This window comes from Bos javanicus, chromosome 7 (assembly GCF_032452875.1).
Source record: "Bos javanicus breed banteng chromosome 7, ARS-OSU_banteng_1.0, whole genome shotgun sequence".
NCBI classification, from domain to species: Eukaryota; Metazoa; Chordata; class Mammalia; order Artiodactyla; family Bovidae; genus Bos; species Bos javanicus.
This window is the reverse complement of record NC_083874.1, coordinates 2,834,959-2,858,894: the sequence shown is the minus strand read 5'-3', so window position 1 is coordinate 2,858,894 and position 23,936 is coordinate 2,834,959. Positions and strand designations below refer to the sequence as shown.

Sequence of the window (23,936 nt, the reverse complement as noted above, 5' to 3'; positions counted from 1 at the left end):
CAGGGTCGTCTGGGTGTTCCCTGGTGTCTGGGCCTCTGGTTCTGTCTTGCACTTGGAGTCTGCTGTAAACCAGATGCCTTTCAACTGTGGGTATGTGAATTTGCTCCTCTTGGCTGTCCTGACAGCTCCTAGATGCCCCACCCAGCAATCCATGTGGGTTCACACTAGGAGAGAGGTTTGGATTTCATTAAACCAGGTCCAGGGGGAATTTCTACCACACTGTTGTGCTTGCTTTATCTCAGGAACGAGCTGTGGATTTACCAGAGTTTCAGTTGTTCTGGACACTCTTTCTCCTTGCACTGGATATTGAAATTATCTGTGTATCTACATGGCTTCTGAGGTGGCTTAGTGGGTAAAGAATCTGCCTGCAATGCAGGATACTCAGGTTCCATCCCTGGGTTGGGAGGAGGGCATGGCAACCCACTCCAGTGTTCTTGCCTGGAGAATCCCAGGGGCAGAGGAGCTTGACGGGTTATAGTCCATGGTGTCACAAAGAGGCGGCTGAAGGGACTGAGCCCACACGCACATACACACATCTAGGTCTGTTTTTCTTGAAATATGTGTGCAAAGTAAACAGGGAGCAGAGGATTGGTTGATGTGTGCCTGAAATATGCACATGTGAGATCTGGAATTCTCTTTTCAGAGCAAATATTGATTTCCTTTGTCTTCTGTTGGAACATTCCATGTCAGAATTCTAATTGGACTCTGATTTATAGATTTAGACTTGAAGAGTAATAGTCACTTCTCCTATACCAATATGCATGTATCTTTAAAAAATGATATTTTAGGAGAATATGGCAATTTTTTTCATTGCAATAAATATGAAAGGCTTGACAAATTAATCAAGTTCTTAGAAAATTATATACCAAGTGACACAGAAACACTGCACAACTCAAATAGTCTTAAAACCTTTTAAGTAATTGGAATCATAATGAAAAATCTTCCCATAGAGAAATATTTAATCCCTGTAGTTCCACTGGTAAATTATATGAGCTACTTTAAAAAGAAAAACCGTGTTCATGGAGGTTATTCTGGAGAATAGAAAAATGAGATACAGTCTCTGATTTGTTTCACGTAGATAGTGTAACACTGATACCAATATCTGACAAGGAAAGGGGTAAGGATTGAAATTATTATCCATCTATTATGGATAGCAAGGCCAAAATCTGAAAGAAAACATTATCAGAATAAGTTTAATAATATATTAAGAGGATAACTGGTGATACGCTGTGATGAAAGTCATAGTCCAGAAGTGCAAGCTTGTTGAAATACTAGAAATGTTAGCAAAACATTCTGTTCATGACATGCAGAGTAAAGTATTGGATGAGATTTGGCATTATAAATAGAGAAAAAATGTTTAATGAAGTTTGCATCAATTTTTGCCATAAAATTCGTAACGAATTATAAATAAAACAGTTCTTTCTTAATTTGATCAACAACTCTGCAGGCAATTCAGCTAATTGCACACAAAAAAGTGAAAGTTTGAAAGCGTTGCTGTGAGATAGAGAACCAGACAAGGAAACCCACTGTTACATTTTACAGCACAGTTAGGGAAAAAATAAAGTAATATAAAAGTGTGAGTAAACAAAAGTGGAATTTACAGATAATATGATTTGCCCAAAGATAAGTTATGAGACAATAGGATAGTTAAGAATGATTACCATGGAAAAAGTTAGTAGGAAGAAAACAAACTTCTGTGTCTAATAGTGGCAACACACGTGTTGAAAATGAAATTTTAAAAGAGTTAAAATAGCATCAAAGCAATCATTTTTTAATTATAAGTCTAATAAAAGGTTCTGAGAGGCTCTGTGGTGGGGAGGATTATTGGAATTTTTTTGAGAGACAGTCAAGAAGTTCCAAATAGTTTGGTAGAAATCTACAGAAGAATCAAAAATGTTCAATACAAATTAAAATCCAAAAAAAAGTTTGTTTAGAGGGGACTTTGAAAATTGACAAGTAAATTGCAAAGACCATATACACAGTCAATGCACTCTTGAAGAGAGCAAATATTTGGTGGTATTACCAAATATCAAGACTACTATAAAGCTACAGTAATGAATACAATAGTGTCTGGTTGCAAAGATAGACACACAGGCCAAAGCATCTGAAGAGAGATTTCAGACACAGACCTGAATGACATTTCCCTTCTGCTTTTTAGGAATTATGCAATGGTGCAAGGCATAGAGGCAACGTAGTTTTCATACATGATACTTGAACCATTCAACCACGTAGAGAAGAGATTAGACCAGTAAGTCATACCACACACAGTCAACTCCTGTTGGGAAGAGACCGCAGAATAGAAGGGAAAATCATAGATGTAAATTACTGTAGGATAAAGAATGACTTCTTAGAATACAAGTGTTCGAGGGACAGAGCAGGAGCAGGAGCCATAATGAAACAAATTTGAGATACTTAACTAAAACGAACCATGAAAATTCATCAGAAGTTAGTATAAGTGACTAAAGGGCAAGCCACACAGACGTGGAAGACATTTAGAACACACATACTTGTCCGCACCTTGCATTTAAATATATAAAAATGTCCTCAAAATGACAGAAGATGCTATTGAAAACAGGGCAAAATCTTTGAACAATGACGATGCAGAAGAGCAAATACCAGTGAGCAAAAATATCACAAAGGGTTCTTTCCTTTGTGTCATGAGAAAAATGGCAAAGAACGCCACAGGAGGCACAGTCACTCCCACCAGATGCCCAGCGTGAGAGTGGGCAGGAGTGGAGCCTCAGCAAGTCCTGGTCACTGAGATGAGAACATGCACATTTCTGTGGGGAAGATGGGGCTTCATCTAGGAACGCCCCCGTCATGACCCCACAGTTCCCATCCTATTAGTAAGTGGGTAAAAGATCTGAATAGTGTCACCAGGAAGAAAAAACAGTAATGCTGACCCCAGTGCTCAGGGGAAAAAGTGCTTGCTTACTCGTTTCTCAGACAATGACAGAGAAAGCCGCAGGGAGGTGTAAGCACTCTCCCCAGGTTGCCACCAGTTGGCAATGGTAAAAGTAGGCAAAGGTGCCAGCCTCAGACATCTAAACAGATTGCAGGTGAAAAGTTCCAGGGATAATGTTATGGAAAGGACTGACACCATCTGGGAGGACACAAGCCAGGCATGAGCAGGGAACAAGTCTGTTCCAGTGGCCACCCCTTCCTCCAATAGCTCACATGGATGGACCCAGAGGAGAATTCGTAAATCATGCTACTTGCTGCTGAGAAACTTGGGTGACCTTGGCAGAACACAGGGCTGGTGTAGAGCCTGAGAAGTCTCTAGCTCTGTTGCTCCTTCTTACCCCACCCACAACTAACTCCCCATCCTATTCTTTGCCCAGGGCTGCCGTCCTGACTGAGATGGTATCTCTGACCCTGTGTATCCCTCTGTCCCCAGAGCCCTCAGTGGTGTTCGCCAAGGAGCAGCCGGCACGCAGTGAAGTGCAGGCCGTGGCGGGGGCGAGTGCCACGCTGAGCTGTGAGGTGGCCCAGGCCCAGACGGAGGTGACGTGGTACAAGGACGGGAAGAAGCTGAGTTCCAGCTCAAAAGTGCGTGTGGAGGCCACGGGCCGCGGGCGGCGGCTGGTGGTGCAGCAGGCGGGCAAGGCGGATGCTGGGGAGTACATCTGTGAGGCTGGGGGCCAGAAGGTCTCCTTCCGCCTGGACGTCACAGGTCAGTCCTGGAGTAGGACGCTGAGCTAGCCTGTGTGCAGGTGATGAGGGCACTGGCTTCCAGCCTCACCAGACTTGTGTAGTCGCCTGTAACCTTTAGGACTTCACACCTTCCAATCATCTATGTCCCATCTTGATACCCATTTTGGCTCCAGGGAAGGCTGCATGGGGAGGGTTCTCGTGGAAAGAGGAGGGCCTGTTTGTGTCCCTCTGTTTCCTGCCGATGAGGCTCAGTCACACTGTCTTATTAGCACCTGCCCAGAACCTTCCTGTTGTTCCTGGTGTTAGGACCCTGGCTCTCCCTGATGTTTGAGGGCTGAGGTGGGCCTGGGGTATGATTGTCTCCTCCCATCATATGTCTTTCCTGAAAACTAGTACTCACCCTCATCTATAACCTCATGCTGGTCTCAGCTGGCCAGGGGTGTTTCAGTTTGGTCGATCCTGGATTAAGGAAAATATGGGCCACACAATCCCACTTGGAATTCTCTTAGGAGTAAACTTTGGATGATGACATTTGAGGTTTCTGGGAGCCCTGCATTCCTTTTCCTCTGTAGAGAAGGTCTGGTTGCTGGTAGATACCAAGAAATAGGCTGCTTTTCGTTGTCACTGCCTTGTGAAAGGAAGAAAGAAATGATGATGGTAGAGGGTCACCTGTGCTATTTAGGGTGATCTTCTTAGGTAAAATATCATTTTCCCTTGTTTTGAAAAAGGTTGGATGTTTCAGGTCAGTATTCCTCTTGGCATGACATTGAAGAATTTAGGAATGGAAAGGAAAAAGTCATTTCTACCTCATCATTGTGGACTGTTAAGAAGAAGTTACTGTCCTGCAAGCCTCTGACTGGCAAAGCAGTGTTTATTTCCTCGCATTTTCCTCGTGGTCACTGAGTGTCTCTTTCTCATGGCCGAAACATCGGGCAGTCTAAGAAATCAGGTTATTCTTCTTCTGGGAAGAAAGGCTTCATGCAGAATAGGGGTGGGCTTCCGTGCCACATTGACTCCTAGGTGGCAACCCCTAAGGGTTTGAGAACGTCCCAGTGCAGCAGGATGTATGGGTGTGTATATACCCCAGATTCCACCATGCATCTTTGTAGATTGTGGTTTTTGAAGCACATTGAAGAGTACTTTAAGGTAAAAACCTTTGAAAAATTGTAAAATGTGTCTGCTGCTGCTGCTGCTAAGTTGCTTCAGTCGTGTCTGACTGTGCAACCCCATAGACGGCAGCCCACCAGGCTTTCCCATCCCTGGGATTCTCCAGACAAGAATACTGGAATGGGTTGCCATTTCCTTCACCAGTGCATGAATCTAAAACCTAGTAAAATATCTGAAAATCAGACATGCAAAGATAGAGAAAACTCAAAGAGGTGGAGGACTTGTAATCAATAGGACAAATAATGAAAGGCTTGTCAGCCTTGTAGTTCTCTGGTAAACTGTATAAAATATTCAGGAAATTGCTATTCCATACTTGGAGATGGTCCTAGAGAGAGAAGAATGAGATACCCTCCATACATGTTCATGTATAGAACATAACACTGATACCAAAATCACTCCAGAAAGCCAAAGGGAAGATGACATACCAGACCAGTCTACTGAGAGTATCAAAATAATGAATTACATGTTAACAAAATGAATTCAGCAGTGTATCCAGGGCTAGTCATAGTTCAGGATTGCATGTTGTATTACTGTTGACAACGTTGATAGATAGAAAGCTTGACGTTGGATTGAATGCACAAAGATCATCTCGTGAGTACAGAATCAAATGGTTGATTACACTTGCATGTCTTACACTGAGACAAAATGTTTGATAAAATTGAGCGTCAGTTTCTGTCGTAAAATTCTTAGTAGACTCTATAAAAGATATCTTCTTTTTAATGTTATTGCATTCTGGCCAAAACAACAACAACATCCCACTTATGGTATACCTGGCAATCTTTGATGTGAGGGACGGCACACTCAGGCCACTCTACCCACTGAGTTCAGTAAGAAGGAGAATAAAATCATTGGCGAGGAGTTTTGAAAAACTAAAGATGGGATTTGGTGTGATGATCAACTCAGACAATCCCAGAGATAAGTGATTAGGTTGCATCTGTTTCTTGTTTTTAATATGAATTTATTTATTTTAATTGGAGGCTAATTCCAATATTGTATTGGTTTTGCCATACATTGACATGAATCTGCCACGGGTGTACATGTGTTCCCCATCCTGAACCCCCCTCCCACATCCCTCCCCATCCCCTCTGTTTCTTGAGTAAGCTAAGTGTGTAACAAAATCAGTATGCAGAAATTATTTCTACATCTGAGTCCTGGCAGGGACCACTTGGAAAATGAAATGTGTGTGAAAGAGTTAGACTAGCACAATTGTATCATGTTTCCAATTCCCAGGCCTGACGAGAGTTGCTAAGGGTCTGTGTGTGAGACATGATTCAAGATTCTTGAGAGGCAGTGAGAGGTTGAAATAGATGGATAGAAATTCAAGGGGAAAAAATCAAAGATGTTTATTAACAATCAAAATCGAAACCAGTTTTTTGGGGGTTGGGTCAGATGACAGAAAAACAGGCAGATTCAAAGGTAAGGCACAGCCAATGTGTTGTTTTTTTGCAGAAAATCAGAGTGGGAGTCTTTACTGGGACGTGATGTCAAGAATTATCATAAGGCTGCAGTTCTCAAGACAAGGGGGTCCCAGTGCAGGGATGCTTACCACATTGGAGGAACAGAAAGCTGAGTTCAGAAGCAGTTCATAAATGACTTCCCGGCACCACCGTCCCTCCCTCGCCCAACACCTTTCGATTGTTCCTGTGTTGTATGTTCAGGAATTCCAGGGCGAATGTTGTAGAAAGAAAGGGTGGCTGGATCACTGAACCACATAGAATACTTAAATTGTACCAACAATTCACACCATACACAGAAGTCAACTCAGGGTGGGTTAGAAACCTCAGAGTAAAGAGTAGCACCAAAAAAAAAACAACCCTCAGATAATATCATGGTTTCTTCAAAGACTTAGGGTAAGGAAAGATTTCTTAAGTAGAACACAAATGCTCTAAACTCAAAGGGAAGAAATGGAGATTGTCACACTATTGGAAGAATAAACTTTGACTTAACAGAGGACTGGACAGAGAGTGAATATACGAGTCACACGGTTGGGAATATCCTTAAAGTTTACCTGTTTGTCATTCTCTGGCACATAAATGTGTAAAAATTGGCGGGAGTTGAATCAACAAAAGAGAGCGCCTCCTATTGGCAAGTGGGCAAAAGATTTGACTCATGTCGCCAGGAAGAAGAAAACAGTAATGGCAAGCCCAGTCCTAAGGGGAAGGTGCTCCGCTTCTTCATTCCTCAGACAGTGACAAAGAGAGCCACGGGCAGGTGCAAGCACTCCCCCAGATTGCCCCCAGCTGACAGTACTAAGAGTAAGCAAGGGCGCGAGCCTCAGCCATCTCCATGGACTGCGGGTGAAAAGTTCCCGCATAATCGTATGGAGAAGACTGGGGCACCATCTAGAAAGGATGGGGAGTCGTAGCCTTGAGACTTGCAGATGTCATGAGCAGAGAACAAGTCCATTCTCAGGACCTCCCACCCGGGACCTGCTCTCAGGGACCTGTGGGAGAATGTGTGAATTGCGTCACTTGCTGAGAAAGGCAGGGAGACCTCTGCAGGGCACAGGGCTGGTGCAGAGCCTGAGAAGTCTCCAGCTCCACCATCCTCCTGCCCAGCCCCCTCCCACCTCCCCATCCAGGTCTTCTTTGCCTGGGGCTGCCGTCCTGACTGGAGAAGGCAATGGCACCCCACTCCAGTACTCTTGCCTGGAAAGTCCCATGGATGGAGGAGCCTGGTAGGCTGCAGTCCATGGTGTCGCGAAGAGTCAAACATGACTGAGAGACTTCACTTTCACTTTTCACTTTAATGCATGGGAGAAGGAAATGGCAACCCACTCCAGCATTCTTGCCTGGAGAATCCCAAGGACGGAGAAGCCTGGTAGGCTGCCATCTACGGGGTTGCACAGAGTTGGACACAACTGAAGCGATTTAGCAGCAGCAGCAGCAGCTGTCCTGACTGAGATGGGGTCTCTGACCCTGTGTATCCCCCTCTGTCCCCAGAGCCCTCGGTGGTGTTCGCCAAGGAGCAGCCGGCACGCAGTGAAGTGCAGGCCGTGGCCGGGGCAAGTGCCACGCTGAGCTGCGAGGTGGCCCAGGCCCAGACGGAGGTGACGTGGTACAAGGACGGCAAGAAGCTGAGTTCCAGCTCGAAAGTGCGTGTGGAGGCCAAGGGCCGCACCCGGCAGCTGGTGGTGCAGCAGGCGGGCAAGGCGGACGCCGGGGAGTACAGCTGCGAGGCCGGGGGCCAGAAGGTCTCCTTCCACCTGGACGTCACAGGTCAGTCGTGGAGGAGGATGCTGAGCTAGCCTCTGTGCAGGTGATGAGGGGACTCGCTTCCAGCCTCACCAGACTTGTGTGCCCTTGCCTGGATCCTCCATCTCTTCAATCCTCCCTGTCTTTCGTGTCCCAGCGTGGTCCCCATTTTGGCTGGGGAAGCATGTAAAGGGAGGGTGCACTTGCAGAGAGGAGGGATTCTCTCTCCACCTGTTTCCAGGCAGTGAGGCTCAATCGCAGTGTCTTAGCACCTGCCCGGAACCTTTCTCGTGTCCTGCCTTTCCCTGATGCCTGGGGGCTGAGGTAGGCCTGGAGATGACTTACTTTCCTCCCATCATCTGTCTTTTCTGAAAACTAGCACACGCCCTCATCCAGCCCCACATGCTGGTCCCGGTTGAGCAGTGGGGTTTCAGTTTGAAGGATCTTGGATCGGGGAAAGATTGGCCACACAGTCCTCGTTGGCCTTCTCCCAGAAGTGAACTTTGAATTATGAAATTTGAGGTTTCTGGGAACCCCTTCCTTCCTTTTCTTGGGTGTAGAAGCTCCAGTTGGCCATAGATAAGAAAAAAAATAGACATGTTTTAGTGTCCCTTCCTTGCAAAGGGAAGAAATGGGGGATGATTGATAGAAGTCACTTGTGCTACGATGGGTGATCTTCTTAGATCAAAGATGATGTTGCCTTTGTCTCCCAACAGACTCTGTTCCATGTCAGTATTCCTGTCGGTGTTACATAGATGAATTTAGAAATGGAAAGGAAAAAGTCACAGCTGCCACGTCAGTTGGCATCGCTAACGAGGAGTTAGTGCCCTAGCAGCCTCTGACTGGCAAAGCAGTCCTTACTCTGTTGCATTTTCGTAGTGGTCAGGAAGAGCCTCTCCCTGTCCCTTTAGACAGGACAGTCTGAAAAATCAGGTTACTCTTCTGGGAAGAGGGTCTTCCTGCCAATATAGAGATGGCCTGCCATCCCACATTTTTTTTTCCTTTTTTAAAAAAATGTTAATTTTTAATGGAAAGATAATTGCTTTATAGAGTTTCGTTGTTTTCTGTCAGACATCAACATGAATCAGCCATAGGTATACATGTGTCGCCTCCCTCCTGAACCTCCCTCCTATCTCCCGCCCCATCCCACCCCTCTAGGTTGATACACAGCCCCTGTTTGAGTTCCCTGAGACACACAGAAAATTCCCGTTGGCTATGTATTTTACATATGGTGATGTAAGTTTCTGTGTTACTCTCTCCATACATCTCACCCTCTCCTCCCCTCTCCCTGTGCCCTTAAGTCTGTTCTCTGTCTGTGCCTCCATTGTTATCCTGCAAATAGGTTCATCAGCACCATCTTTCTAGATTCCATATATATACATTAGTGTACGATATTTATCTTTCTCTTTCTGACTTACTTTACTCTATAGTAGGCTCTAGGTTCATTCACCTCATTAGAACTGACTCAAATGCGTTTCTTTCTATGGCTGAGTAGTATTCCATTGTGTGTATGTACCACAACTTCTTTATCCATTCATCTGTCGATGGACATCTAGGTTGCTTCCATGTTCTAGCAATTGTAAATGGTGCTGCAATGAACACTGGAGTATATGTGTCTTTTTCAGTTTTGGTTTTCTCAGGGTATATGCCTAACATTGCTGGGTCATATGGTGATTTTTTTTATTCCTAGTTTTTTTAAGGACTCTCTATTACCATCCTCCATAGTGGCTATATCAATTTACATTCCCACCAACAGTGCAAGAGCATTCCCTTTTCTCCACACCTTCTCCAGCATTTATTGTTTGTAGACTTTTTGATGATGGCCATTCTGACTGGTGTGAGGTGATATCTTACTGTAGTTTTTATTTGATTTCTCTAACAATGAGCGATGTTGAGCATCTTTTCATGTGTTTGTTAGCCATCTGTATGTCTCCTTTGGAGAAATGTCTGTTTAGGTCTTTTCCCCACTTTTTGATTGGGTTGTTTGTTTTTCTGGCATTGAGTTGTATGAGCTGCTTGTATATTTTGGAAATTAACCCTTTGTCAGTTGTTTCATTTGCTGTTATTTTCTCCTATTCTGAGGGATGTCTTTTCTCCTTGCTTATAATTTCCTTTGCTGTGCAAGAGCTTTTAAGTTTAACACGGTCACACTTGTTTACTTTTGTTTTTATTTCCATTACTCCAGGAGGTGGGTCATAGAAGATCTTGCTTTGATTTATGTCATCGAGTGTTCTGCCTATGCTTTCCTCTAAGAGTTTTATAGTTTCTGATATTGCATTTAGGTCCTTAATCCATTTTGAGTTTATTTTTGTGTATGGTGTTAGAAAGTGTTCTAATTTCATTCTTTTACATGTAACTGTCCAGTTTCCCAGCACTACTTACTGAAAGAACTGCTATCTTTGTACCATTGTATATTCTTGCCTCCTTTGTCAAAAATAAGGTACCCGTAGGTGCATGGGTTTATTTATGGGCTTTCTTGTTCCATTGGTCTATATTTCTGTTTTTGTGCCAGTACCGTACTGTCTTGATGACTGTAGCTTTGTAGTATAATCTGAAGTCAGGATTCCTCCAGCTGCATTCATCTTTCTCAAGACTGTTTTGGCTGTTTGGGGTCTTTTGTGTTTCCATATGAATTGTGAAATTTTTTGTTCTAGTTCTGTGAAAAAATGCCATTGGTATGACAGGGATCACATTGAATCTGTAGATTGCATTTGGTAGTATAGTCATTTTCACAATACTGATTCTTTCTATCCAGGAACATGGACTGTCTCCCCATCTGTTTATGTTGTCTTTGATTTCTTTCATCAGTGTCTTATAATTTTCTCTATACAGTTCTTTTGTCGCCTTAGGTAGGTTTATTCCTAGATATTTTATAATTTTTGTTGCAATGGTGAATGGGATTGATTCCTTAATTTCTCTTTCTGATTTTTAATTGTTAGTATATATGAATGCACGTGATTTCTGTATATTGAGTTTGTATCCTACGACTTTGCTAAATTCACTGATTGGCTTTAGTAATTTTCTGATAGTATCTTTAGAGTTTTCTATGTGTAGTATCATGTCATCTGCAAACAGTGACAGATTTACTTCTTTTTTTTCTGATTTGAATTCCTTTTATTTCTTTTTCTTCTCTGATTTTATAGCTAGGACTTCCAGAACTATGTTGAGTAATAGTGGTGAAAGTGGACACCCTTGCCTTGTTCCTGATCTTAGGGGGATGCTTTTAGTTTTTCACCATTGAAAATAATGTTTGCTGTAGGCTTATCATATATGGCCTTTACTGTGGTGAGGTAGGTTCCTTCTATGCCCTTTTTTTGAAGAGTTCTAACCATAAATGGGTGCTGAATTTTGTCAAAGGCTTTTTCTGCATCTATTGAGATTTTCATGTGGTTTTTATCTTTCAGTTTGTTAATATGGTGTATCACATTGATTTGTGTGTACTGAAGAATCCTTGCATCCCTGGAATAGACCCAGCTTGATCATGGTTATGAGCTTTTTAATGTGTTGTTGAATTTTGTTTGCTAGAATTTGTTGAGGATTTTTTTATCTATTTTCATCAGTGATATTGGCCTGTATTTTCTTTGTCTGGTTTTGGTATCAGGGTGATGGTGGCCTCATAGAATGAGTTTGGAAGTGTTCCTTCCTCTGCAGTTTTTTGAAAGAGTTTTAGAAGAATAGGTATTAGCTCTTCTCTATGTGTTTGATTAGAATTCACCTGTGAAGCCATCTGGTCCTGGGCTTTGTTTTTTGGGAGATTTTTGATTACCGTTTTGATTTCAGTGCTTGTAATTGGGTTGTTCGTTATTTCTATTTCTTCCTGGTTCAGTCTTGAAAGATTTAACTTTTCTAAGAATCTGTCCATTTCTTCCAGTTTATCCATTTTATTGCCATAAAGTTGCTCATAACAGTCTCTCATAATCCTTTGTATTTCTGCATTGTTGGAACCTCTCCTTTTTCATTTCTAATTTTGTTGATTTGTCTCTTCTCTCTTTTTTCTTGATGAGTCTGGTGAAAGGTTTATCAATTTTGTTTATCTCCTCAAAGAATGAGCTTTTAGTGTTATTAATTTTTACTATTGTTCCTTTCATTTCTTTTTCATTTATTTCTGCTCTGATCTTTGTGATTTCTTTCCTCCTGCTAATTTGGGAGTTTTTTTGTTCTTCTTTTCCCAGTTGTTTTAGGTTGTCTATTCAAAGTTTTTCTTGTTTCTTGAGGTAGGATTGTCTTGCTATAAACTTCCCTCTTAGAACTGCTTTTGCTACATGCCTTAGGTTTTGAGTTGTCATGTTTTCATTGTTATTTATTTCTAGGAATTTTTTGATTTCCCTTTTGATTTCTTCCGTAACCTGTTCATTATTTAGAAGCATATTGTTTAATCTCCATGTGTTTGTGTTTTTTGCAGTCTTTTTCTTATAATTGATATCTAGTCTCATAGAGTTGTGCTCAGAAAAGATGCTTGATATGATTTCAATTTTCTTAAATTCCTGAGGTTTGATTTGTGACCCAAGATGTGGTCTGTCCTGGAGAATGTTCCATGGACACTTGAGAAGAAGGTGTATTCTTCTGAATTTGGATGGACTGTCCTGAAGACATCAGTGAGATCCATCACATCTAATGTATTGTGTTTCCTTATTAATTTTCTGTTTTGATGATCTGTCCATTGGTGTAAGTGGGGGTGTTAGAGTCTCCTGCTATTATTGTGTTACTGTCAGTTTCTTCTTTTATGTCTGTTAGTGTTTGTCTTGTGTATTGAGGTGTTCCTGGAGCATAGATATTTATCATTGTTATATCTTCCTCTTGGATTGATCACTTGATCATAATGTAGCATGCTTCCTTATCTCTTGTAATATTCTTTATTTCAAGGTCTATTTTGTCTGATATGAAGATTGCTATTCCAGCTTTCTTTTGCTTCCCATTTGCATGGAATATATTTTTCCATCCTCTCACTTTCAGTCTATATGTCTATAGATGTGAAGTGGGTTTCTTATAGACAGCATATGTTTGGTTCTTGATTTTGTATCCATTCAGCCAGTCAGTGTCTTTTGGTTAGACCATTTAATCCATTTACATTTAAATTAATTATTGATATATATGTTCCTATTTCCATTTTCTTAATTATTTGTGGTTTGTTTCTACAGATCTTTTTCTTATTTTGTGTTTCCTGACTATTTAAGTCCCTTTAACATTTCTTGTAAAGCTGATTTAGTGGTGTTGAATTCTCTTAACTTTTGCTTGTCTGTAAAGCTTTTGATTTCTCCATCAATTTTGAATGAAATTCTTGCCAGGCAGAATAATCTTGGTTGTAGATTTTTCCCTTTTAGTACTTTAAATATATCCTGCCATTCCCTTTTGGCCTGCAGAGTTTCTGCTGAAAGATCAACTCTTAAACGTATGGGGTTTCACTTGTATGTTACTTGTTGCTTTTCCCTTGCTGCTTTTAATATTCTTCCTTTGTGTTTAGTCTTTGTTAGTTTGATTAGTATGTGTCCTGGCATGTTTCTCTCTGGGTTTATCCTGTATGGGAGTCTTTGTGCCTCTTGGACTTGATTGACTATTTTCCTTTTCAATGTTGCGGAAATTTTCAACTATAATCTCTTAAAATTTTTTCTCATACCCTTTCTTTTTCTCTTCTTCTTCTGGGATCCCTATAATTCAAATTTTGATGCATTTAACATTGTCCCAGAGATCTCTGAGACTGTCCTCAGTTCTTTTCATTCTTTTTACTTTATTCTGCTCTTCAGCAATTATTTCCACCATTTTATCTTCCAGCTCACTGATCCATTCTTCTGTTTCAGATATTCTGCTATTGATTCCTTCTAGAGTATTTTTAATTTCAATAATTGTGTTGTTTGTGTCTGTACGTTTATTCTTTAATTCCTCTAGGTCTTTGTTAACTGATTCTTGCATTTTCTCCATTTTATTTTCAAGGTTTTGTATTATCTTTATGATCAATATTCTGAATTCTTTTTCAGGTAGTTTGCTTATTTCCTCTTCATTTATTTGGACTTGTGTGTTTCTGGTTTGTTCCTTCATTTGTGCAGTACTTCTGTCTTTTTATTATTGTTTTAAACTTATTATGTTTGAGGTCTCCTTTTTCCAGGCTTCAGGGTTGAACTCTTTCTTTCTTTTGGTTTCTGCCCTCATAAGGTTGGTCCAGTGGTTTGTGTCAGCTTTGTGTAGAGTGTGACTCGTGCTTGCATTTGGTGGGAGGCAGTGAGTTTTTTTTTTTTTTTTTTTCCTTCCTCTGATGGGCAGGACTGAGTAAGGTGGTAATCCTGTCTGCTGACGATTGGTTTGTATTTTCGTCTTGTTCGTTGTTGGGGTGAGGCACCCCGCACAGGGTGCTACTGGTGGTTGGGTGATGTCGGGTCTTGTATACAAGTGGTTGCCTTTGTGGGAGTTCTCGCTACTGGATACTCCCTGGGGCTAGTTCTCTGGCAGTCTAGCCTCTCGGAGTCAGCACTCCCACTCCAAAGGCTTGGGGCTTGATCTCTGGCCAGGAACTGAGATTCTACAGGTGGGTGGTTATGGCATTAAATGGGATTAAAACAAATACCCCAAAAGGAGAAAACAAAGATGAACCCCAGACAAATGGCAATTACAAAATCAGGCAAATAATAATTAAAATAATGGACAATACACACATACATAAACACCCATGAGCAAAATCAAAACAGTCCAACAAAAATAGAGCACAGCAGACTGGCCCAGTGAACAGAGGAAACCAAAAATGATACCCACCAGCTGAGAACAAAACGAACTAAAGCACAAACCGGAAAACAGAACTAAAGCAAGGTACCAACTGGGGGATAAAGCAATGAAAACAAACATAACAAATATGGTGAGAAAAAGAAAAGAAAGAAAGAATAGAAATGCAAAGTTAAATAGAGGTAGATACGGATTTATATACATTAAAGATTAACTGCAAGGGGGAAAGAACAGGAGGAAAAGCAAACAAATAAATGTAGAAAAAATCATAAGTTTAAAAAAATTTAAAAATTGAAGAGAAAAAAAGAAAAAAGGAAAACTACAGAACTGCAAAAGGCCAAAGTTCTGCAAAAGGCAGAAGTTTATAACAGGAATAAAAGGAGTGGTTGAAAAAGAAAATCTCATAAGCTGAAACAGGTTTCATAGTGCTAATAAAATGGACAACTACAGCAAGGTGGGGGAGGTAGGGAAAATAAGACAAAAAGAAAAAAAAAATCCAGAAGCAACTATAGAGCAAGTCAAAATATAAGAATAATAAATGTTTTTCTTGAGTCCCTGCTGCCAGCGTTCTTTCCCTCACTGTGAGTCACAGTCCACGTTGCCTCCCAAGGATGCTCTCTAATACGAGGCTGGTCTCTGGACCTGCTGCAGGGGCAGCTCAGACTCTAATCTGGTCCTACTCCTGTATGTTCTTGCCTCCAATGTCCACAGCTGTCAGAGCTAGTGGGTTTTCTTTTGTGGAAGCTCTCAGTGTCCTTTTATATATATTCCATAGAGACAGAGGCTGCCTAGTTGATCGTGTGGATTTAATCTGCAGCTTGTACAGCTGGTGGGAAGGTTTTGGGTCTTCTTCCTTAGCCACACTGCCCCTGGGTTTCAGCTGTGGCTTTATTTCCACCTCTGCATGTGGGTCGTTCACTGGGGTTTGTTCTTGAGGCTGCCCTGGAGGGCTTGGGTTTGCCCCAGTGAGGGCCAGGAGTGGAGGTGGTGCAGCTGCTTGGGTCTCAGGGAATCTGACAGTACCAGGTATTCAGGGGAGTTGGTGGCTAGGGCAGCAGGAAATATAGTGCTCTAAAAGGATATAGCGCTCTAGAAGAAAATAAATGCAAAAAGGCAAAATGGTTGTCTAAGGAGGCCTTACAAATAGCTGAGAAAAAAACCACTACAATATTGTAAAGTAATTAGCCTCCAATTAAAATAAGTAATTAAAAAAAATCCAAAGAAAAGAGAAGAAAAGCCAAAGGCAAAGGAGAAAAGGAAAGATATACCCACCTGAAGAAAAGTTCCAAAGAAAAGCAAGGAGAGATAGGAAAGCCTTCCTCAGTGATCAGTGCAAAGAAATAGAGGAAAACAATAGAATGGGAAAGACTAGAGATCTCTTCAAGAAAATTAGAGATACCAAGGGAACATTTCATGCGAAGATGGGCACAATAAAGGACAGAAGTGGTAGGGACCTAACAGAAGCAGAAGATATTAGGAAGAGGTGGCAGGAGCACACAGAAGAGCTGTACAAAAAGATCTTCATGACCAAGATAACCACGATGGTGTGATCACTCACCTAGAGCCAGACACCCTGGAATGGGAAGTCAAGTGGGCCTTAGGAAGCAGCACTACGAACAAAGCTAGTGGAGGTTATGGAATTCCAACTGAGCTATTTCAAATCCTAAAAGATGATGCTGTGAAAGTGCTGCACTCAATATGCCAGCAAATTTGGAAAACAGCAATGGCCACACGACTGGAAACGGTCAGTTTTCATTTCAATCCCAAGAAAGGCAATGGCAAAGAATGTTCAAACTACAACACAATTGCACTCATCTAACACGCTAGCAAAGTAATACTCAAAATTCTTTTGAAGAAATCTTTAACAGTATGTGAACACTGAACTTCCAGATGTTCAAGCTGGATTTAGAAAAGGCAGAGGAACCAGAGATCAAATTGCCAACATCCGTTGGATCATAGAAAAAGTAAGAGAATTCCAGAAAAACATCTACTTCTGCTTTGTTGACTACACCAAAGCCTTTGACTGTGTGGATCACAACAAACTGTGGAACATTCTGAAAGAGATGGGAATACCAGACCACCTGACCTGCCTCCTGAGAAATCTGTATGCAGGTCAAGAAGCAACAGTTTGAACTGGACATGGAACAACAGACTGGTTCCAAACAGGAAAAGGAGTACCTCAAGGCTATATACTGTCACCCTGCTTATTTAACTTATATGCAGAGTACATCATGCGGAATGCCAGGCTGGATGAAGCACAAGCTGGAATCAAGATTGCCAGGAGAAATATCAGTAACCTCAGATATGCAGATGACACCATCCTTATGGCAGAAAGCAAGGAGAAACTGAAGAGCCTCTTGATGAAAGTGAAAGAGGAGAGTGAAAAAGCTGGCTTGAAATTAAACATTCAAAAAATTAAGATCATGGCATCTGGTCCAATCACTTCATGGCAAATAGATGGGGAAACAATGGAAACAGTGACAGACTTTATTTTCTTGAGTTCAAAAACCACTGCAGATGATGCCTGCAGTCATGAAATTAAGACACTTGCTCCTTGGAAGAAAAGCTGTGACAAACCTAGACAGCATATTAAAAAGCAGAGACATTACTTTGCTGACAAAGGTCCATTTGGTCAAGGCTATGGTTTTTCCAGTAGTCATGTATGGATGTGAGCGTTGGACCATAAAGAATTGATGCTTTTGAACTGTGGTGTTGGAGAAGACTCTTGAGAGTCCCTTGGACAGCAAGGAGATCCAACTAGTCAGTCCTAAAGGAAATCAGCCCTGAATATTCATTGGAAGGACTGATGCTGAAACTGAAGCTCCAGTACATTGGCCACCTGATCCAAAGTCGTGACTCACTGGAAAAGGCCCTGATGTTGGGAAAGATTAAAGGCAGGAGGAGAAGGGGACAACAGAGGAGACAGTTGGATATCATCACCGACGTGATGGACATGAGTTTGAGCAAATTCCAGCAGTTGTTGATAGACAGGGAAGTCTGGCGTGCTGCAGTCCATGGGGTCACAAAGAGTTGAACACGACTCAGCAACTGAACTGAACTGAGAAGGGTCTGGCAGCCCACTCCAGCTTTCTTGCCTGGAGAACCCCTGTGACAGAGAAGCCTGCCAGGCCACAGTCCACAGGGTTGCAGAACTGGACAGGACTGAAGCACCCTGCGTGCATAGATGCAAGCCTTTTTTTTTTTTTTTTTTTTGCCTGTGGCAGTTCTGCCCCAGTGGGGTTGAGCGTGAAGGTGGCGCAGCTGCTTGGGTCCTGAGGACCCTGGCAGCGCCAAATGCACAGGGACATGGACTGTGTTGGCCACAGGAGTTATGGCCCTATCGGTGTTTTTCTAGCCCCAAATGGCAACCCACTGCAGTGTTCTTTTTTTTTTTTTTTTTTGGATCGCAGCCATTCTGACTGGTGTGGGATTCATTTTTTTTTTTTTTCTTCCAATTTTATTTTATTTTTAAACTTTACATAATTGTATTAGTTTTGCCAAATATCAAAATGAATCCGCCACAGGTATACATGTGTTCCCCATCCCGAAACCTCCTCCCTCCTCCCTCCCCATACCATCCCTCTGGGCCGTCCCAGTGCACCAGCCCCAAGCATCCAGCATCATGCATTGAACCTGGACTGGCAACTCGTTTCCTACATGATACTTTACATGTTTCATTGCCATTCTCCCACATCTTCCCACCCTCTCCCTCTCCCACAGAGTCCATAAGACTGTTCTATACATCAGTGTCTCTTTTGCTGTCTCGTACACCGGGTTATTGTTACCATCTTTCTAAATTCCATATATATGCGTTAGTATACTGTATTTATGTTTTTCCTTCTGGCTTACTTCACTCTGTATAATAGGCTCCAGTTTCATCCACCTCATTAGAACTGATTCAAATGTATTCTTTTTAATGGCTGAGTAATACTCCATTGTGTATATGTACCACAGCTTTCTTTATCCATTCATCTGCTGATGGACATCTAGGTTGCTTCCACGTCTTGGCTATTATAAACAGTGCTGCGATGAACATTGGGGTACACGTGTCTCTTTCCCTTCTGGTTTCCTCAGTGTGTATGCCCAGCAGTGGGGTTGCTGGATCATAAGGCAGTTCTATTTCCAGTTTTTTAAGGAATCTCCACACTGTTCTCCATAGTGGCTGTACTAGTTTGCATTCCCACCAACAGTGTAAGAGGGTTCCCTTTTCTCCACACCCTCTCCAGCATTTATTATTTGTAGACTTTTGGATCGCAGCCATTCTGACTGGTGTGAAATGGTACCTCATAGTGGTTTTGATTTGCATTTCTCTGATAATGAGTGATGTTGAGCATCTTTTCATGTGTTTGTTAGCCATCTGTATGTCTTTGCAGATGACATGATCCTCTACATAGAAAACCCTAAAGAGTCCACCAGAAAATTACTAGAAATAATCAATGACTACAGTAAAGTTGCAGGATATAAAATCAACACACAGAAATCCCTTGCATTCCTATACACTAATAATGAGAAAACAGAAAGAGAAATTAAGGAAACAATTCTATTCACCATTGCAACGGAAAGAATAAAATACTTAGGAATATATCTACCTAAAGAAACTAAAGACCTATATATAGAAAACTATAAAACACTGGTGAAAGAAATCAAAGAGGACACTAATAGATGGAGAAATATACCATGTTCATGGATTGGAAGAATCAATATAGTGAAAATGAGTATACTACCCAAAGCAATTTATAGATTCAACGCAATCCCTATCAAGCTACCAACAGTATTCTTCACAGAGCTAGAACAAATAATTTCACAATTTGTATGGAAATACAAAAAACCTCGAATAGCCAAAGCGATCTTGAGTAAGAAGAATGGAACTGGAGGAATCAACTTACCTGACTTCAGGCTCTACTACAAAGCCACAGTTATCAAGACAGTATGGTACTGGCACAAAGACAGAAATATTGATCAATGGAATAAAATAGAAAGTCCAGAGATAAATCCACGCACATATGGACACCTTATCTTCGACAAAGGAGGCAAGAATATACAATGGATTAAAGACAATCTCTTTAACAAGTGGTGCTGGGAAATCTGGTCAACCACTTGTAAAAGAATGAAACTGGACCACTTTCTAACACCATACACAAAAATAAACTCAAAATGGATTAAAGATCTAAACGTAAGACCAGAAACTATAAAACTCCTAGAGGAGAACATAGGCAAAACACTCTCCGACATACATCACAGCAGGATCCTCTATGACCCACCTCCCAGAATATTGGAAATAAAAGCAAAAATAAACAAATGGGACCTAATTAACCTTAAAAGCTTCTGCACATCAAAGGAAACTATTAGCAAGGTGAAAAGGCAGCCTTCAGAATGGGAGAAAATAATAGCAAATGAAGCAATGGACAAACAACTAATCTCAAAAATATACAAGCAACTCCTACAGCTCAACTCCAGAAAAATAAACGACCCAATCAAAAAATGGGCCAAAGAACTAAATAGACATTTCTCCACTGCAGTGTTCTTGCCTGGAGAATCCCAGAGACGGGGGAGCCTGGTGGGCTGGCGTCTATGGGGTCGCACAGAGTGGGACACGACTGAAGCGATGCAGCAGCAGCAGCAGCTGGCAGTCAAAAGACCTCTTTGTCTAGTCTTTCTGCACTGCTATGCCCATTCGGGGTCCTCCTCTAGATGGGTACATCAGGTGCATAAAGGGGCACCCTCGGTGGGGTCCTACTCTGTAACTTGGTGCGTCAGGCGTTTGATGGGCCAGCCTCTCTATTGTTCAGCTGCCAGTGCTTGCGTGTGGGGGGAGAGAGGTTGTGGTGATGGCTCCACCCCCTATGCATGACTCAGTCGTGTCACCTTGCTTCCGTGGCTGCCCGGCTTTCCTCCACAGGCATTTCCCACAGTCCCCTCCCTCACATGCCCTCGGTCCGTCTCTCTCTGCAGTCCACAGCTGCCCTCGCCCTGGGATTGCGCCACAAGCCCTGCTCTCCAGTTCCTAGCTGCTGTGCCTTCCAGGAGACGCGCGTCCCTGTCCAGGGTCTGTATGGCTGCAGCAAGGACTGTCTGATTCTCATTCCATTTAGGCTGTCACAGATCAGCTGTTTCACTCTTAGCCTCAAATGTTTCTCCTCTGGCTCAGACAGTTGCCCCGATGTGGGGATCGGACCCCGCTTCAGTTCTCCCACCCGCTGAGGGCAGGTCCACTCCTTCTAATGCTCCTGTTTTTCCCTAGTTCCTTCCTCCTACTGAGTTTTGCGTGTTCCATGTATTCTTTCCCGGTGGTCAGGCACTCGTGCCTGCTCTCAGCTGGTGTTCCGCATGCACTTCTGTGTCTGTCGGTGCATTCCTGATGTATCTGTGGAGGAAGATGCACTCCACATCCACCTGCTCCTCTGCCACCCCACGTCAACCACCAGGTGCCAACCTCTGACATTCTGTGATCATGCCAGGGCAGGCTGGTTTGTGGGTGTGTGTGTTCCCCAGATCCCACCACGCAACTTTGTTAAATGTGGTGTTTGGAACATGTTAGTGAGTATTCTAAGGTAAAACCATTTAAAAATAGTGAAATGTGGCTAAATCTTAGTAATCTCTATGAAAATCAGATACAGGAAGATAAAGAAAATCAGAGATATGGCATGTGAATCAGCAGGCCTACTGATGAAAATCTTCTCAGCCCGGTAGTTCTCTGGTACACTGTACAAAATATCTGGAAACTGCTATTCCGCTGGACATGGTTTCAAAAAACTAAAGGTGGATTTGCTGATAATAGGATGATCAACTCGGACCATCCTAAAGATAAACTATTAGAATGCATATGATTCTTGCATAGGATTAGTGTGTAAAAAATTAACACGGAAAAACACATTTCTATGTCTAAGTCCCAGCAAGGTGTGCTTGGAAAATGAAATTTGTGTGAAAGAGTTAGACTAGGTCAGTTGTATCATGTCTCTAACTCCAGGTCTGATCAATGTTGCCAAAAGACGGTGTGTGGGGAATTATTCTGGATTCTTGAGAGACAGTTAAAGGTTGCAAGAGATGGATAGAAATCCCACGGGAAAAAAATCAAAAGATGTTTATTAACAATCAAAATGGAAGAAAATTTGGTTTTTGAGTGGTGTGATGGAAGAATGACAGGCAGATTGCAAAGGCAAGATACAGCCAGGACGTCATTTTCACGAAGAGCATGGTAGGAGCATTTACTGTTACCCAGTGTCAAAAATTATTACAAGGCTACAGTTTTCAAGACAAGGGGATCCCAGTGCTGGGGTGGTTACCACATCCAAAGAACAGAATAGTGAACTCAGAAACGGTTCTTGCAGAAGTGGAATCTTGCATCACCCATTCCTGCCGACCCTCCGCATCTTCCGTTTGTTTCTGTGTTGTCTATTGAGAACTAGGGGAAGGATGTTGTCCTCAAAAAACGGTGGGTGGACCACTGCACCATACAGAAAAATTAACTCGTACTCGCAGTTCACACCACACTCACAAGTCAGCTTGAGGTGGGTTAGACACCTCAGTGTCAAAGATAAAACCCCAAAATCCACAGATGCTAATGTGGTTTCTTCAAGACTTAAGGTAAAAAGATTTCTTAAATAGAATACATATGCTCTATGCTTTAAGCGGGACAAAGTGGCTGTTGTGACACTATTGGAGGAAAAACTATTGCAGACCTGGATCAGAGTGAAAATGTCAGTCACACAATTGAGAATGTCCTTAAATCCTACCTATGTGTCTTTCTCTGGTATTTAAATTGACAAAGAGTGGCCAGATGTGAATTGAGAGAAGACAGAACCTGTTGGTAAGTGGGCAAGGGATTTGACTGAGTACTGTCATCAATGAGGAAAAAACAGTAATGGCAAGCCCAGTCCTAAGGGGAAGGTGCTCCGCTTCTTCATTCCTCAGACAATGACAAAGAAAGCCACGGGGAGGTGCAAGCACTCCTGCAGATTGCCACCAGCTGACAATACTGAGAGTAGGCAAGGGCGCCGAGCCTCAGCCATCTCTGTGGACTGCAGGTGAAAACTTCCTGCATAGTAGTGTGGAGAAGACGGGGGCACCATCTGGGAATGTTGGGGAACAGTTGCCTTGAGACCTTGCAGATGTCATGAGCAGGGGACAAATCTGTTCCAGTGACCGCCCACCCCAAGGTGTACTCCCAAGGACCCATGCGAGAATGCATAAATTGTGTCCCTGTTGCTGAGAAAGGCAGGGGAACCTCTGCAGGGCACAGGGCTGGTGCAGAGCCTGAGAAGTCTCCAGCTCCACCATCCCCTTTCCTGACTGCTCCCCCACCACCTCCCCATCCAGGTTGTCTTTGCGCAGGGCTGCCGTCCTGACTGAGATGCGGTCTCTGATCCTGTGTATCCCCCTCTGTGCCCAGAGCCCTCGGTGGTGTTCGCCAAGGAGCAGCCGGCACGCAGTGAAGTGCAGGCCATGGCGGGGGCGAGTGCCACGCTGAGCTGCGAGGTGGCCCAGGCCCAGACGGAGGTGACGTGGTACAAGGATGGCAAGAAGCTGAGTTCCAGCTCGAAAGTGCGTGTGGAGGCCACGGGCTGCGGGCGGCGGCTGGTGGTGCAGCAGGCGGGCAAGGCGGACGCCGGGGAGTACAGCTGCGAGGCCGGGGGCCAGAAGGTCTCCTTCCGCCTGGACGTCACAGGTCAGTCCTTGAGGAGGATGCTGAGCTAGGCCACGCAGGCGATCAGAGGCCGGCTATCTGCCTCCCCAAACTGGTGTGCCCTTGCCTGTGTCCTTCGTCTCTTCAAGCCTCCCTGTCTTGCATGTCCCATCTTAGTCCCTGCGGGAGGGTGATTGGGGAAGGTGTGCTTGCAGCGAAGAGGGGCCGTTTCTGCCCACATCTTTTCCTGGCAGTGAGGCTCAATCACACTGGCTTAGCACCTGCCCAGAACCTGCTGGTTATTCCCGGTGTTGAGACCCTGGGTCTCTTTGGGGTTGGGGGCTGAGGTAGGCCTGGAGATACGTGACTCTCCTCCCACCATAAGTCTCTCCTCAACACCCAGCACATTCCCTCATATTGCCCCTCATGCCAGTTCTCAGTTGTCAAGAGGTGTTTCAATTTGGTGGATCCCTGATCATGAGAAATATTGGCCACACAATCCTACTTGAAATTCTCTTAGTGGTGAACTTTGGATGATGAAATGTGAGGTTTCTGGGAGGCCTTTTCTTCCTTTTCCTGGATATAGAAGC

The 23,936-nt window shown here is 43.0% G+C and overlaps 1 protein-coding gene across 40 annotated transcripts in view; it reads left to right on the top strand.

The window, feature by feature from the left end:
* The window catches only part of OBSCN (obscurin, cytoskeletal calmodulin and titin-interacting RhoGEF), a 237,313-nt gene that overhangs the window by 63,604 nt on the left and 149,773 nt on the right, over positions 1-23,936 (top strand). For 38 of the 40 annotated variants that reach the window (XM_061421345.1, XM_061421348.1, XM_061421346.1 and 35 more), the window contains 3 exons: positions 3,398-3,673; positions 7,764-8,039; positions 23,113-23,388. In XM_061421345.1, the coding sequence (XP_061277329.1) occupies positions 3,398-3,673; positions 7,764-8,039; positions 23,113-23,388 (828 nt within the window). The remainder of the gene's footprint in view (positions 1-3,397; positions 3,674-7,763; positions 8,040-23,112; positions 23,389-23,936) is intronic. The other 2 variants (XM_061421359.1, XM_061421347.1) reach the window with 1 other exon arrangement.